Source organism: Bombus vancouverensis, chromosome 14 (genome assembly GCF_051014615.1).
Source record: "Bombus vancouverensis nearcticus chromosome 14, iyBomVanc1_principal, whole genome shotgun sequence".
In the NCBI taxonomy this organism is placed as follows: Eukaryota; Metazoa; Arthropoda; class Insecta; order Hymenoptera; family Apidae; genus Bombus; species Bombus vancouverensis.
This window is the reverse complement of record NC_134924.1, coordinates 5,703,307-5,720,136: the sequence shown is the minus strand read 5'-3', so window position 1 is coordinate 5,720,136 and position 16,830 is coordinate 5,703,307. Positions and strand designations below refer to the sequence as shown.

At 36.4% G+C, this 16,830-nt stretch overlaps 3 protein-coding genes across 13 annotated transcripts in view; 2 read left to right on the top strand and 1 right to left on the bottom strand.

Annotated features, from left to right (window-relative positions):
- LOC117159345 (uncharacterized) overlaps positions 1–10,971 on the top strand; it is a 57,127-nt gene extending 46,156 nt beyond the window's left edge. For 9 of the 11 annotated variants that reach the window (XM_076624263.1, XM_076624267.1, XM_076624264.1 and 6 more), the window contains 10 exons: positions 548–735; positions 880–964; positions 1,300–1,442; positions 2,217–2,346; positions 2,953–3,981; positions 4,069–4,204; positions 4,602–4,711; positions 4,851–4,983; positions 5,060–5,137; positions 5,608–7,451. In XM_076624263.1, coding sequence (XP_076480378.1) covers positions 548–735; positions 880–964; positions 1,300–1,442; positions 2,217–2,346; positions 2,953–3,981; positions 4,069–4,204; positions 4,602–4,711; positions 4,851–4,983; positions 5,060–5,137; positions 5,608–7,180 — 3,605 coding nt within the window. In that variant the 3' untranslated portion in view covers positions 7,181–7,451. Of the gene's footprint in view, positions 1–547; positions 736–879; positions 965–1,299; positions 1,443–2,216; positions 2,347–2,952; positions 3,982–4,068; positions 4,205–4,601; positions 4,712–4,850; positions 4,984–5,059; positions 5,138–5,607; positions 7,452–8,242; positions 9,308–9,892 lie in introns of those variants that run through there. The other 2 variants (XM_076624265.1, XM_076624266.1) reach the window with 2 other exon arrangements.
- Positions 10,972–11,164: 193 nt separating this feature from the next.
- LOC117159346 (queuosine 5'-phosphate N-glycosylase/hydrolase) lies at positions 11,165–16,702 on the bottom strand. Its single transcript, XM_033339085.2, has 6 exons — positions 16,118–16,702; positions 15,706–15,921; positions 12,552–12,711; positions 12,147–12,260; positions 11,883–12,068; positions 11,165–11,653 (listed from the first exon to the last, which is right to left on the bottom strand). Exons 1-6 carry the CDS (start codon positions 16,211–16,213, stop codon positions 11,415–11,417), a joined length of 1,011 nt encoding a protein of 336 aa, XP_033194976.1. The 5' UTR covers positions 16,214–16,702; the 3' UTR covers positions 11,165–11,414.
- On the top strand, positions 13,213–15,742 carry LOC117159349 (uncharacterized). Its single transcript, XM_076624279.1, has 5 exons — positions 13,213–14,009; positions 14,293–14,640; positions 14,707–14,843; positions 14,912–15,151; positions 15,264–15,742. Exons 1-4 carry the CDS (start codon positions 13,603–13,605, stop codon positions 15,037–15,039), a joined length of 1,020 nt encoding a protein of 339 aa, XP_076480394.1. The 5' UTR covers positions 13,213–13,602; the 3' UTR covers positions 15,040–15,151; positions 15,264–15,742.
- Positions 16,703–16,830: the final 128 nt, after the last annotated feature.

Here is a 16,830-nt window from a genome sequence, read left to right as displayed (position 1 = left end):
ACCACGGCAATCTTCACGCGTTTAAAAAAATGCCGAGAAGCTAGCGAGAAGCACAATTTCACACAGAGACAAATACCTTTACTTGAACTAGAATAAACACAGTGCTACATCCATCACAAATTTCTTCAAATATTCGCAAAAATCTTTAGTACCTATCGAAACGAAGGATCCACCAGGATCTTACAATTTTACACTGCAACAAAGTCCACGCAACATCTACCACAAAATGTCCCCAAACACGTCATAAATACATTACGCGTGCATATATTTCATAAATAAACTTATCGTAATCTTACAAAGTCACATTGAAACTCTATACAACATCTACCATAAAATTTTCCAAATGTGCCCAAAACTTTCGCAAGAAACCTATCAAGACCCAAAGAATCTAAATACCCGAAAGAAAACGAAATGTCTGCCATAAAATCCTTTAAACGTTCCCAAACACTTTCACAGGAAACTTATTCACAACCAACAAACTTAACAGCTAACAAATAAACCCTACTGTAACGTAGAACGCAAAAATCGATATTACAAAAATTCGCAGACAAACCAAACACGGATTCGCCAACGATGGCGCACACGGCGCTGCGCGAGATCGTGGAGCGTGCCGTGGAAGAAGCGAGGAAGTTGCCGGGCCTCGGTGGTTCCGGTGTGTCCGGAAGTGTTCCAGAGGCACGGAACGTCGTGGAGGACAGTTACGAGGATATACTCGCCACCGCGATACTCAACAAGGTTACAAATATTCATTTCTCGGAGTCTGATCTCTCTCGGGGGCATTCCCTCGAGGTGTTTGGGCTCCGTTCATGGAATTCCTGGTATTCGCTCGTGGATCGAGCGAGAGAGGATAAATCGATGAGCGAACGTTGGATTTTCTAGGTCATCGAGAAATTCCAAAAGGAACAGGTGGACGGCAATAGCAACGTTCTCCCAGGAAAACCAGTGTCCGCTAAGTGTGCGTTAAGTACGTTCCTTTGATCTTGTATGAAAAGAATAAATAAGAATAGAAGAAATAATTAAACACAAACGATGGATTTCGGGTTGTTTTTTGTGCAATTAGTATACAGGAAGATGTGGTTTTCATAAAATTAATGCTAACATTTAATGATATAGAAACATAATAATGGAGTATGTCACTATTGAGATTGAGATGTGGCATGATTAATTATAATCATCCATGTATATGGTATATTAGATGTACAACACGAGTCGGCAGTTCTAATGTTAAATGATTAAGCAAAGAAAATGTAGGAAAGAGGATGGAAGCAATTCAAAAGAGAATGCTTCTTCGTATTTCAGGCGAAAATGAGGCAGGTCTCGACGAAGGTGTAGAAGAAGGCTGTAGCAGCCTGGAACCACTGTCTCAGGATGATTGTAGCAGTGACTGCAGTGCGTCTTGCTCGAGACGCGTTAGAAACCAACCGGAGCCATTATCTCTCACGGTAAGCGATCCTTTTATGGCGAACGTCGCTTATGACCTTGACGGAACGTCGAAGAATTTGCGAAAGAAACGAGAACTCTTCCGAGGAAATATGTAGATACGACCCCTACTGAGTCTTTCGACTTGTATTGAGTATCTTGATTTCGAAACAATAGGAAAAGCTCATTGGAGTAACATGGCCAATATGAAAACTTTCCAGTAATTTGAATAAGCCAGCATAGCCCAACTCAAAATCAAACTTTTTAAATCACCTTTTTAAACAAGCCAAATGTTATAAATTCATAGTCGACCAATATTTGTAGTAACTTTTGCATTGTTTAATGTGAAGCCTATATCTATTTCTCTTGTCCAACGAACGTAGTTTAAATAAATAAATAAATAATTTAAATATCGAAACTTTGAACCACAGATTAACGAACTCGATTTGAAAACAATCACAGCAGCATAAATAACCATGAGAGCCAAGTAACGAGGACATGTCTGAATTTTAGATCTAGCACATGATATGAAAAATTACGATTGGAAAAATGAACCGTTTCGTGTAATTTCGCGACTAGGTTTGTAGGTTCTTGGGTGATTCTCGGTCGATAAGCGTGTTACTCGCGAATGATAAGCAACGGAAGTGGAACCGTTGTCCCACTTTGAAATACGCACGCCGGTCCCAACCAATAAGAGAAAAAAAAATGAAATAAACAAAACACGAAAAGCTATAAACAGACTTTATCAAGGTCGTTTCCTACGATTTATTAATGACACGTATGTTTGATCGTTTCAGATAGAGGAAAGAATTGAGGAAGTGACGACAACTTATGCGTCCGACGAGGATCATAGGGAACACGACGTCTTGCCCATCAAGAACGCCCATCGAGTTCCGTTTCCTGAACTTGGAATGGACATTATCGATCGTAAGTGCTGCTTATCCACGTGTCGTTCATCCAATTCCATTGCTTATGTTTTATTGAAATTTTTATTCTTATGGTCGTTCACCTTTAGGAATTTGATACACACAGATAACAATGACATTTGCGTGTGTAATATTTCTGCTGATGGTGTAAAAGCGGTATAACACAATTGAGTTTGTCGTTGGATATTCCGATCAGTTGTATTAGGACGTTGCCAGTGGTTATTTAAATCGTGTTATATGTTAAAATCGAACTACAATTTATTGTAATTTATTGTAATTTAAAATTTGTGGCGGCAGTGAAAATACGTGTGAAAGACGAGTAACTGAGGAACAAGCGAATTGTTCGCGTTAAACCGATAGCGAGTGAGCAGCAGTTCGGAGAAAGCACGAGTGGACTAGAATGTGTGGTGCAACGTAAGAAGACAACAATCGTTAAAAAACGTGGTAATAAGTAGAAGACGAGAGGTCTTGTGCGAAAAGAAATGTTATAGCGAGCAGTATCTAGAATTATTCTTTATATTATTTTATTCTACGCTTGATGGAACCTGAAATCCAACATTAGTCCCATTGTTATTATTTTCTAATTACCTAATTTTTATTACCATAGCTTGTCAAGAATCGGAGGACAGTCAAGACGATCCAGATACGACGACCACGCACATAGGTTTAGTTTCTCCGATCGAATCGTGGGAAGAGAATTGGCTGTTTCAAAAGAAGAGAGTTCAAAGCCAGGCTGACCCTGTGGCCATGTTGGTGCCTAATCCTAGCGCCGATTTCAAGGCTTTAATCGGTGACAAAGACGCGGAAGACACATCCGATTTGTCCGAGTGTTCATCGGCACAGTCAGACGAAGAGATAGAAAAAGAATTAATGGAAGCCATAAGCAGTGTCGTGCCACGATCTCCGAAGAAAAAGGAGTTCGAGAATGGTCTGGACTATTTGAATTCGTCAGACGACTTTTCGTTGAAGGTGGATGATACGAATTCATTTTCCAATGGCGGATACGTATACGTATCTGACGAGGAAAAGACTGACTGTAGACGCGTGAAAGACCAAAGGAAAGCAGAGAAACAGAGGGAAAAAGAAGAAGATTATAAACAAAGTGTAAAGGGAAACGAAGAAGTGAAAGCCAAAGAGATTAAGGAGAAGGAAGTGAAAAGAAAATTGGAGAGAGTCGAAACTGAGGATGAGAAACCTGTTTCAGAATCAATAAATGTAATTAGCAACGGCTTGAAGAAGGTAGGAATGGAGCGACAGAAAACGAACGAGGTATCCGAAGAGGATAAAATAAGAAATTTAATCAACGGGGACGATTTCATTAAAGTAGATCGATCGGCGAAGAAAAGTGAATCGGATAATCTATCGAATTCTGTTAATTCGAAGCCTTTGACGGTTATCCTGCCCGATGAAAGCGAGCTAAACGTGCCAAAGACACCGACACCCACGCCGACGAGGATTTCCATGGAAATTAGTCTGGGAAATCCTCACAGCGAGAAAACGTACATCTCGCAGGAGAAGATCGTTCTGAATTCCTTGGAATGCGCGAAGAAAAAACTGATGGCCGTCAATGACGACAGTGTGGAAGCATTCGAAGACGAGGAAACGATGTTTGCTCAGCAAAAAGTCGACTTTCATGGTAAATATTTTAGCAACGTAGTCACCTGTTGTAAGAGTTTATGAGCTTATGATTGCCACTCATTTCACTTTTGTTCGTGAACATTAGCCGAAGATATTCAACAGGAAAGCGAATACACCGAACATTACGATATCGCGACTCAGAGACATTTGGATAGCTTGACGAAGTCCGAATCATTCGAGTCTTCGCCATTAACGAATTCCTCGATAGAGGATGACGAAAGGTAATATCAATACCAGTATTATCATTTGTAACCACTACGACTCTTCATCTAGTATTGAATGACGATAAAACATTTAACTCAGCTCGTTTATCTTTATTAATTTCACTTATGAACTTTCACTTATGATAGCCTTCGAGAGGCTTTAAAATATATTCATCGAGCTTAAAATGAACATTATAACTTTTGACAAAATTATCTTTTCTTGTAAATGAACGAAAAAGAAATTTTTAACGGAATATAAAAGAGTAAAATTCGAGATTTCTCGATTGTCTCGCGTCGAAAGTATCGAAACTAGGTTCGTTTCGTAACGTCACCGTTCAACGGTCTGCGGAGCGCCGTAAAGAACTTTCTTCTTACCGATGATACTATAACAATCTTTCAATATTCCACTGTGCAGTAAGTGCCGACAGGCTGTGGCGTTTGCCAAAGCCGAATCGGCTTCGCATCTGTCCCTGCAGAACAAGGATGCGGAGGAAGAGGGTCGGCTAGGTACTCCTCCGAGACCAGGTGATCAATTTTTAACAGTTTTATTTTTTTTACAATCTCAATCCTCGTCGTAATTTTTTAGAAATTCAGAGTCAATGTATCTGTCGATATAATTAAAGACGTTGTTTCAAATGTTACTTGTTTGCAATAAAAAAAATAGGTACAATTGCTGAACGCGAGCACAAAAAGTGGGAAAATGCACCACCTATCGAGAACAACCCCTATAGCCAGGAAAACATCCAAAAGAGGCTTTTGGAGAGGCAGTACTCTAGAAGATCGTCAGACATTCCTGGGTACGATTTATAATAATCTTATCTTCATATGCGCATTTAATAAGAATAATATTCTACGGGTAATATTTTCCTTCAGAATTCACACCGAATTGCCAAAGAGCAACGGTGCGGATATGGATGTCGTGCTGGCGCCCCATGAACCGGATATCAAAAGGTGATATTCGAAATTATGTGAAAAAGATCTACAGATATCTAAATTTTCATCTTTCATCGAAAATTAGAAACTAACTTAACCTTTCAATAATAACTGTCTGTAATAGATAGACGCCGTATATAATAGCATAACATATGAATGCAATAGGAATTCAAAGCTTTGTTCTGTACGTGAAATTTCCAGAAACTACAAATATTTTGTTTCGCAAAATAAAATACGAATAAAGAAATCTATGATAAATAGAGATCATATATCGGGCAATCCATCGCACAAAGAAGCTTTATCCGATGTACAAAATTTCTAAAACACGCAAATACATACTCGTAGTTCAAAGAAAAAAGAATCCTTTAGGAGGGATCTTCCTGCATGAAATCAATAATCTTGACAGAATTATCGGGATTTAACAATTTTTAACCCATCAAGAAATGGTTAATGAACTAGCTAATTATATAAATGCCTGGAATGCGTAGGTTCGGCAGGGACTATTACATCAACGATTCAAGAGCGTCGGGTAACGAGAAAGGGAGAAGATCGACGGCGTCGACCTCGAGCAGACCGAGCAGCTCGTTGTCTCAACGATCAAGTTCCAACGGAATGGCGGACCAGGATCAACAGGTGAGTTTCCAGCTCGAAAAGTTCGAGGAGGCTTCCCTGCGTGGCAGCCTTTCTAGATGGACCTATCGCGATCCGTACTCCAGTCCGCAATTTGCCATCAACCCTCTTCTACGTTTGGAACTCGATGTATCAACAGAACCAACTGATCGTGATCACGAAAAAATCAACGGCTCTAACGAAAACTCTACGGGAAACGATGTTCCAAACGGTATAGGATATTCGAAAAATATGACAAAGAATAAAGAACATATTGACAAGTACGAAGCGATCATAGAGAAGGAAACTAAATATTTTGATATCGATGGGCAAGATGCTAAATCTCTTGGCACTGACAATGATATTTTAAAACTTATGTCGAGTGACTTTTCGCAAAAAGTCGCTTATAATCCGCTCTACGAACCCGAGAAAAGTATCCTGAAGTCAGATGACTCAGGAATGTTCTCGGTCGATATGAACCCCATGGAGGATAATAAGAAGCAAAGTGAGGAGTTTTGGAGACTATGGATCAATGGCAATCAGGATCATACGAGAAACGATCAGATTCTGTCGTTCAATGGAAGGAGGTACTGGAACCTTAATGGCTACAAGTATCACACATTCGGAGGAATAAAGAACTCTCTTGATAAAAGCGTGGAAGATTCTGACGCGGAGGATAACTTGAAAATGGAGACACGTGACGACGAGCCCTTCGATATCACGGATTTCAGTAAATTCAAGTTTCAGACGTTTGGCGGTATAAAGAAGGGCAAGAAGATCGACGGTAAAGGAATTCCCATGTATAGAAAAATGATATTAAGATCGTGTATAAGGAATTGTAAGAATACCAAAGGAATGAGGTCGTCTCAAAGCGATTCTGCCTTACAGCGCATGAATGGAATAAATAATGCGTCGAACGAAAAAATCGATCAGGAATCTGATAGACAGAGCGATTACGAAAGTGACAGTCCCGAGGAGAGAGATACGATGAAGTACCTTAATATAAATACGAAGAGAAAGCGCAATAACAAGTTCTACAAGAAACGAATTAAGACGGTGTTTTCGTCGTATAGATCGTCCTCGGACGAATCCTGGCAAGACGAAGATGTTCAATCGCCTGACAAAGTGATAATGCGAAAATGTCTAAGGGACACGCCCAAGAAAATCAAATTACGACCGAATCCGGATAACGATTCTAATTATTTTTTCAATACGTCCAGGAGGAAGGTGTTCAACGATAGTTTGAGAAGAGTTCGATCGCAGAAACGATTGTCGGACGATAGCGAAAGTTTGAAGTTGGAGCCACCTATCGTGCCGGAGATGGTCGAAAAAACTTTCGAAACTTTAAAAGATCTTCGAAGCAAAGGGAAGAAAAAGAAGAGCAAAAGTTCCGAATCGAACAACCAAAAAAAGACTGGTGTGAGGTGTTTGACCGATCTGACGATATGGTGAAAATAGTTACTTAAATTGGCTCCCGTTGGGGAATTTAAACTGTTTCACGCGTATAGAAGTTAATACTTCTTTTTTTAAAAAATACCTTTTTTTATTTTATCGTATATAGTGCCATATTGTCAACTAAAAGTTCCTCGAAAAGTGTCCAAAACGTATCAAAGATGCGAATTCTATTTTTCACCGATAGATTATAAAGAAGAAGTTTATTGTACAAAGGAGTGTATATTGTAACTGTTATAAATATATTGTTTCTAATGAGCGTAACGAATAATGAGACATGTGACTTTACTTGAAGTGTGCATGACACTATAACGGTGTAGGTATTTGTCCCTACGATTAATCCTCGCGTAGCAAATTCGAAGATTCTATGACTACTTAAATACCATCTTTATTAGTTTCAATTGTGGTATAACAGAAAAATTAGTATGCTCTGTAAGCAAACTGTAAATAAAATTTTCCTGACTCTTCCTTGTAGATCGCACGCAGTAATGTATCAGCCTTGTATAATACAAAACAATCGTTCTTTCTTGTATATAGTACACGTAGATCGTAAAAAAGGCGGCTTAAAAATAATAAAAATAATAAAACATGTGACCGAGAACATTCTGTTAATACGAAGTCGTTCTATGCACATTGCACATGCATGATCGCTGCGAAAAATGCCTTTTCCGATCGGTAAGTACCGTTTACATGCATTTCCAATTCAATGCATGTCGACTAACAAACGATAAAGGTCTGCATGCTCTATGATCGACAGAAGCTTTTATCAGAAATCATTGAACCGAAAAAAAAAAAGAAAAATGAATGCTACGTAAAAATCTTTGGTGCCATTCTCCGTTATAAGGTGTTTGATCACAACTAACAACTTCCAATTTTCTCGATAAGATTTATTGGGTGTAATATGCATGGCTATATACGTACATACGCGAAGCTTACATTAAACTAATTTTAGGTGTAAAAACGTTACTAACAGCTGCAAAAGCCACATCGAAACATTTTGTGAACTAAAACGCGCGCCCGATATTGGATGGTTTAATTCAACTGAGCCATTTTCTGTTTCAGGAGGAAATACAATACAGAGAAACGGAGACGATCCTGAATCGAAGCAACGACGTGAAATCCAAGGTGGCGAAATGGCAGAATAACAACGTGGAGGGCAAATATCAACAACCTGTTCGACAAAATGACTCTTCAGACGAGGCGGAGAGAGACAAAGACAGGTTCTCGAAAATCGAGTCGCAGATGTCGTGGGAAGACCAACGAATGGAAGAAATTCTGGAAAACGAGAGGAAAAATAGCAAGAATGAAATCAACGCGAAACTGAATAATCAGGAAAATTATGAGAACGCCGTTATAGAAACGAAAAAGTCCAACTCCGATGAAAATCCACGCAAGATCAAGAGGATCGACTTGAAGGCTTATGGATTCGAAAATGAATTCTCTAATAAAACGGCTAAAACTTCCACGCCTAGAGTGGTCAATAAATTGGATCTTAAGTCTTTTGGTTACGATAATGGAATTCGACGAACACAATCGACGATTCAATTGAATAGCATAGGTAATGACGAATTCAAGCCAAGGTTAACCAGAACGTCGAACAAATCGAACTTAACACGGAGAAACGATTATGAGAATGACCGTGGCGATGTGATCGAAAGCAACCGTGCTTCTGGCGATAACAACTTGACACAGAGCACGGAAACCTTGAACAAGTATGAGAACGAGAGTTACAACGATTTTGGATTAAAGTCAGCGAAATCGGTGCCGAACATCGCCAAATTCTATTCGAATCCGAATAGCCAAGAAGATGAGGAGGTAGAAAGCTATAATCAGAATTCGTACAACGAATTTGGAATGGTTAAAAAAGGATCGGTGAGAAACATCGCGAATAATTATAGTTTGGAGAAGTGTAACATTAAGAGTAACGATTCTTCGGTCGACGATTCGGAAAATGAAACGGATAATTCCTTTGAGAGGGAACAGAGTCACCAATCGATGAGTGACTTCAAGAAGAAAAGTCTGAGCGAAGAGGAATTTGATAATAAGGTGCTGCCGATGCCATCGGTCAGGAGGCTCGCTGAAGCGTTTAGCAAACAGACCGAACCCGTTCCTGGACCTATCTCGAAGGTAAGAATGGATTCTTGAATGATCGATATGCAGAGTGTTACAAAAAGAAGTCTAATAAAAGAAAGATACCAATTGGTCGACCTTGACTGTAATTTTGCAAGATGCTGGTAGCATGTAGATTTCTGATATAAGTAAGACATTATATACGTTGAATAGCTTTAAAGATATGAAGCTTCAGATCTTTCTTTTTATAGTATTCTAATTATCTAATTTTAGTATAAGGCGCTTCATTTTCAGCGATGCATTGTTTATGATATATGTAGACTAAAGATATTATGGATTTATACAAAATTAGGAGACGAGAATACGCAAAAATATATCAAGTATACAGAGTATAATAGTAGGTACATGTCATGATATTTAGAGGGACAAATTTTTCAAGGTTCCATTTCTTTAATTATGTTCACAAAAATATAAATTTACGGTGCATCCTCATTTATACAAATATATCTAAAGGAGACTTTAGTTACGATATACGATCACAAATTATTGCAAACACTTTTCACAACCAGTTACAAGAGATCGTATAGAAGTCAATGAAGTAATCAGAAATGATTTTGACTGTTTCTTATTTATTCTATTTAGATAACTAAATCGAGCAACGCGAATAAGGAGAGATCGTCAACACCAGAGATCCAAATAGTTGAAACGCCAAGACAGATGCACAGTCTGACTGCCAGATCGCTTTCGAAACAATTTCGAGAAGGCCTGAGGCAAATTCCGAACAAAGTGACTTCACCTCCGGCTAGTCACGTCGTTATGGAGCAACCTAATATAACGGAAAGCCAAACGGAAGTAGTGCAAGGGAAAAGCGACGTGTCCAACGACACGAACGTAATTCTACCTGGAAAATTAAAGTCGAATATAATATTTTGGGAACAGATGCAGAGAAAGAGTTAAAGCAAGTTTATGTAAAATTGGGCCCGAAGTCTTAAAAAGGAAACCGAAAGAGAAGTTGAATGTTCACTTAGGGATCAAATTAAATTAACATATTACATGCAAAGCGTCTAGATAAAGGATGTAAAAAATCCAGATAACTTGGTCTTCTTTTTTATAGAGTGCGATAGAAATTATTTCCGAGAAACAGAATTTTATCGAGAAGCTAGAAGAAGTAGAACAAGTTAGCATCCTTGCTCAACGTAAGAATGTTTCAACGCCGTTCAACGAAAGAGTCGATTAATTGTATGAAACAATACAGGCTCAACGATCGATCGATTTACAAGAGCAATTGCATTCGCGACAGGAAATGTCGATGTGATTGTGTGTGCCAAATGATATGAACCCGTGATTAGCCAAAGAAAATATTTTTTGCGTGGTCCTTTCGAAATATGCGAGCAATTTGAACGTAACTTTCTAAATAGCAAACATTTTGGAAACTACGAAACGACCAGCTAAATTTTACGCGTTCGTAATATTCTACGATCAATTTGTAAATACACGTCGCCGGAACATAGTCGAACTGTCGAAATTGTTTTCTGTATATAAGAAGGAACTCTTAATCATAGTCACAAAGTTTTATATATAAATCTACCATATAGTGTTCCCATATACGACATTACTATTTATTATTTATTAACGTCTAAATATGTATCTGTGTATATACGAATTATGAAAATCGGTGGGCAACGAAAGTACTTCAATAAAAATATCAAAATTTGTATGGATTTAACTTTACGTTATCTGTACGTTAGAAACTGTGCTATATCGATATTATATAAATATACTGTTTATTATGTAAAAAAGATTACCAAAGCTTTTTACCTTTCATTTTTAAAAGGGACGGACTAGGGATCATCGAGACGATGGATCAGGAAAGAACCACGGAAATCATTTAGAAGAAATTATTTAAAAACCTCCTAAAACATGATGAGTATTTTATTTGAATACGTGCACGTACATAAGTGTCTGTATAACTATAAAATCAGTATATGTATTCTATCAGCATCTTTCATAATTATAAAAATACTACTTTTTGTTGAAGAGCTATAAAATGAGACAGCCATACACATCGTATATTTAGATATGTAATTTGTAAAATTATTATACGCGTGATAGGCAATTCTCGAAGTTTTTTCTTTAAATACTAATTACGAGGCACGTGATATGCTCAGTAATATATGCATCTAGTTTTATGGAACGGTATACTTTCTAATTCAGCGGCGTGTTCTCGCCGATAATCCCATAGAAAATGATCGATCAATATAGCGTTAATGTCTGATTTTTTTAACGCTAGATTAGGGTAGCGCCCGATTAGAGTTCTCACTTCATCCTTGACCCGTTCGATAACCTCTATAGAGCAACCTCGAATTTCGATCTCGTCTTCGCTACCGTTTTCTAATTCTATATCTGCAATATTAAATACTGTGCTATCTAATAGGGAAACCCTGCCACTTAACTCTAATGACTCTATTTATACCGTGATTGGTTGAACACTGATATCAAAGCGACATTATGTATACAAAAAATATGAAAAAGACAAGTCATTTATAATCAAATCGTTTAGAAAAAATTATCTAAAAACCTTCTAAAATATAACAATGTAGAATTTGATTTAAAAGCTGCGCAATAGACTCACCAGACTGTAGTCTGCTCAGAAGAGTATTACTATAACGAATAGCACCAAAGTGTAGTAGAACTTGCGGAATACGATAATCAGCGAACATCGTGATGCAGTCTATGTCTTCAAATTCACCAATTCCCTGTCCCTTGAAACAGGCCCATATGTCGCCTATCAGTATTTGTGCCCGCTTGTAGAAGCTAACTGGAAGACAAACACTCTGTTATTACATTTGCTTTTGGAAATAATTCTCTTTCATAGGATTAACAATAATATCGTTACCTTTGTGAATTCTGTAGTCTGCCTCATCTCGATAAGACTCGAATTCTTCCACGATACATTTCAGCAACTTTTCGGCTGAGCGCGAACACGATTTCACACAGTTAGTAAAAGTACCTAGAAAGAGAAAGAAATTGATACAATGTTTTTAAGAATTGGATGTTAAAATTCAATTCCAAATGTGATTTATCACATGTGTGTAAAATAGTTTGGTAGTCTAGTGTATAACTTTACACTCTTTCAAGATTTATTAGGAATTTACAAAAGAAATAAGCTCGTCTAATTACGAAAATCTAATTTCTGCTTCAACAAAGATCGGTAAAGTTTTGCACCAGATTCCTTTATTATATATAAACTTAATAAGCAAAACTATGATCTGAAGAAAAGAAAGGGATTTCAATCATGTACCTTGATACTTTTCTAACAAAACCTTTCCGGCATCTCTCAAGGATTTAACTCTTTCGTCTAACAGCGGGATACTAGTTTCAGTATCGCCACGAAAAATATGCTCAGCTTCAGATCTCGTTATTTGAGAATAATACTTGGGGTCGACTATAGGTTTCCCCTCCTGTTCGAAGTAAATTGTTTGAAAAAAAAGAAAAAAAAAGTATGGCGTAGCTATTGGTAGAATTTCAACAATCGTGTAACTTTCGAAACAACACAGACACCAACGTGTTGAAGTATTTTTGAAACGACCAGGACAAACGGTTTGCGAACAAAAGAAGCTAGACGTGTAGACGTGGAAAACGTCGGAACATGACATTTTACCTATATTACATGCAAAATTTCCATGTAACCACAAAATGTTATTGACGGTCAAATTTCTGAGGACACGTCAAGTCAGAAACGTTGCTTCTTAAGGCTAAGCTTCTTAAGATGAACCCCGCGTGTAAACAATATTCGACCGACATAATTGGTCTCAAAAGACCCACGTGAGTACACGTGACTCTTGAATATAATATCAATTGCGGGATTTGCAGCAACAAGGAGACAGCTCAAACATTTAAATTGTTTGGATTGAAAAAGAAAGAAAAATATAAATTTCATATGAATATTATGGGAGGAAAAATATGATAAGTACAATTTTGTTGATTTTCTGATGTTGATATTATTTAAAGGTTAAAATTATTAAAATTACTCTCATATAAAAAACAAAAGATATGGCTTGTGGTGTTCTTCCCCTGTGGTTTTCATATTCAAAGATGCAAAGATTTATTACTACGAGTATTATTAATTGACCATGAATTTCGCAGAAGTACTTGATCTTTAGTTACTTTTTGTTGGTTCATTCAAATTACTGAAAAGTGGAACTTCCTCCTTATTGCAGCTCGATCTCCCTTAATTTTTATTCATATTGAATTGTTTGCGTATATAAAATAGGGCTCTGGACAAGCTGTTCGATTCGATTCCTAAGCCCAAAGGCGCGGTACCAGAATTTGGACTACCAAAATGGAAAGTAATGCCGTTAGAGTCTAAAATCCCAATGGTTCCCGGACCAGAGGGTGTTTACAATTTCACGCGTCGTAAGCTTGGCGAGGAACTATGGATTTCCACACCGGATGCGGAGTTTAATTTAAGCGATCCATATGGCTACGAGATACAATGGACTTACGACTCCCTCCACGATAAACATTTGCTTCCTCACTTCTCCAAACCGAATATCATTCGGCATTTGATCAAATCTGGCTTCGTTACTAAAAATTTAGACGCAAAATGTTCTCTGAAAGATTACAATATGTACAGAAGGTATCTAAGAAGACTGCACTGTGATAGCATAAAGAAGGAATTGAATAGAAGAACGAAACAATCCATCGAGGAGAGAGCGATCTTGTATGCTCAAGAACAGGCTGAGAAAGAAGTGAAGAGGTAACCACCGAGTAAATATCACTAATCCTGAAGAACAATGACATAACTGCAAAATTGAAAAATTTCAGCTACATACGTTAATAATATTTTAGTTATATTATAGTAAGAATCCACGATACTTAATTATAGATATAATTAAATGAAATTGATCTGTTTCGTCTCCTGGAAAATTACTTTCTTGCATCACTGTGCGCCATTGTTCTTTCAGACCAGATACGTGTTGAATTATATATAAGAAACTATTGTCTGAGAATGGTATCGCATAAAAACAACGTTCTGTTAGATTGAGAGAAAGAGAAAGATTAATGGAGTTACGAAAGTCCGCGATCATGCAAAGCAAGATGGCTGAGAAAATGAAGCTGCAAAAGCAGAAAGAGAAACAAAGGAAAATTGATGAAAGGTTACAAGCATTGGCTCAGAAAAAGAAAGAAACTCAACAAATGCGGTATATTAAAAGCAAAGCTCATGCAGAAATAATTCAGCAGAAACAAATAGCAGCAACAGATATTCGAAGGCAAAAGATAATTCAAACTCTTTTGGAATGGAACAGGAAGGAACGTATACGAAAGAAAATGAGAGAAATGCGATTAGCGCACGAACAAGAAGAAAAACGCAAGATCGTAGAACTGAAGTATATATGAAATTCATAACGTACTTTGTGTTAGAAAAATAAAACTCTTTTATTTATGCTATATAGATGGGAAGAAAGATTAGAATTTCAAAAGAAACAAATTGAAAAGGAACAGTTTCTATTGCAATGCATAGAAGATCAAAGGAATAAATTTATAGATGCATACCAAGAAAAGGTAGACAGAGAAACAGAAAGAATGAAAAGTATGTGTTACTGAATTTCATAAAAATTTATGCTCACAAATCGATAAAATTTAATGTTTTATTTATAGGACTTTTTGAAGATGTAAAAATGTATATAAGATGTTATTTGGCTAGGCACTTGCCTGGAAGTAGAGAACGCATTTGCTGTGAAAAATATTTCGATGATGATGAAGTATTTTATATGAATTTAATATAAAATCATCTCAAATATGAATGTGACATTACAGTTTTAATTTCAATTTTAGGATGAAACATCGTTTGTGGAAAGTGATAAAAAGGATGCAGCTAAGCTAATAAAACAAGATAAAGTAAGAAAATTTCTATTATCTATTTCTATTATTAAGACTGCAAACTATATAATCAATAAAAAACAATATTGATATCAAGGTTTGTCTGGTATAAAATATAGTATCGTTTCAGATACAGAAAACGCTTCAGAAAGAAAAAAAAAGGAATGAAGAAAAGGCTCTAAGCAAAGATAAATTAAAGCAAAAAATGAAACAGAAAAAGAGGAAAATCTCAGCAAGGATGGAGAAAAAGGAAGCACGTAAAATTGAAAGTGTTGGAAAAAGAAGAAAGAAACAAAAGAAAAGGAAAAAAGTAAAAAAGAAGAAAGATACTCAATTAGATACAAAATCTGAATTAGACCCATTCACTGAATCTATACCTTCATCAAAAACAGAAACTATAGAAGAATCAATAATTTCTGAACCAAAAGAAAAGTGCACATGTCAAGCAATTAAAGATCGTGAAAAACATATTACACGATAAAAGACAGATAATCTTCCTAAAACTAAATTTTTTATAGTTTAACTTTCCTTCTAAAGATAATGTTTATAATTTTATATACTTTTTAACTCACATCTACAGCTCTCTTAATAGCAGCACACAAGGCAAAATACCCAGTCTGGCCATTAACAGTCCACTTTGGACAATTTGTTTTACTCCAAAAGGAATAATTCAATGTGTCCAAGACAAATATCCAATCGACTGCCTTTAGATCATCGGGAGAAGGGTGAAACTGACATTGTGAAAAATTGTTCACACTTATTTTGCGATCGTTAAGGGCTTCAAAAACCTGTAAAAAAAGAATATTGATTAGTTTATATGTGATCAATCATATCCTAAAATTCTTTATCTCATTTCTTAGTTAGTTAAAAATGTGCAACAAAAAAGTTCAAGCACTATTTATGATATAATTTCATAATTAATTTTTTAAATATATTACAACAAATTTATGAAAAAGATTTGAACAATAGTGAAAAGTTATTTACCGCATAGGCAAGATTTTTGATTCCTTCTTCTTCAACGGAAACATCCTTAGAACAAAAATCTATTAATTTTGCGGATTCCTTTGGCATTAAAATCATTGTTGAGGAAGTATCACAGCGTAGTTAATAGTGAATTGAAAATAATTTATTTAAGCACAAAATTTATCCACAACCTGCGTACAAACTCCTGACACACAACTTACTCTACGGTCAAGTCAATAGTCACGTGACAGTACCTTGTGACCAATGATTCTTAGCACGTTAGCAACGACTGGCTTGTAAACAAACATGGCTGTGAATGTTAAAATTCGTGAAATTGTCTTTTAGATTGTCTATTAATTATGTGAACAGATAATCATCCTGAAATGTTCGTATTAGTGTCCCAAAACTTTGTTGTAGATGAAGTCAAGGTAAGCACTTTAATCATTGAAATTGCATAGTTGAGATTAAAAGTACTTTTTCAAAACAATACACAGCAGCACATGTGCACTATGATTGTTTACATTGAGTAATAAAAGCTTTTCGGGGTTACTACTACAAATTACAATAAAATAATATTAAAAAGTAATTAGTTCAAATACAATATTTTGTATTATATATTTTGTCCTATCTTATCTTTTTAATAGAGAAATCTTAAGGTTATTTTTTATGACAGTATAGTGTGAATTTCTATATGCATTTGTTTATCATAATTAGTTGTTTATGTTATATAAAAT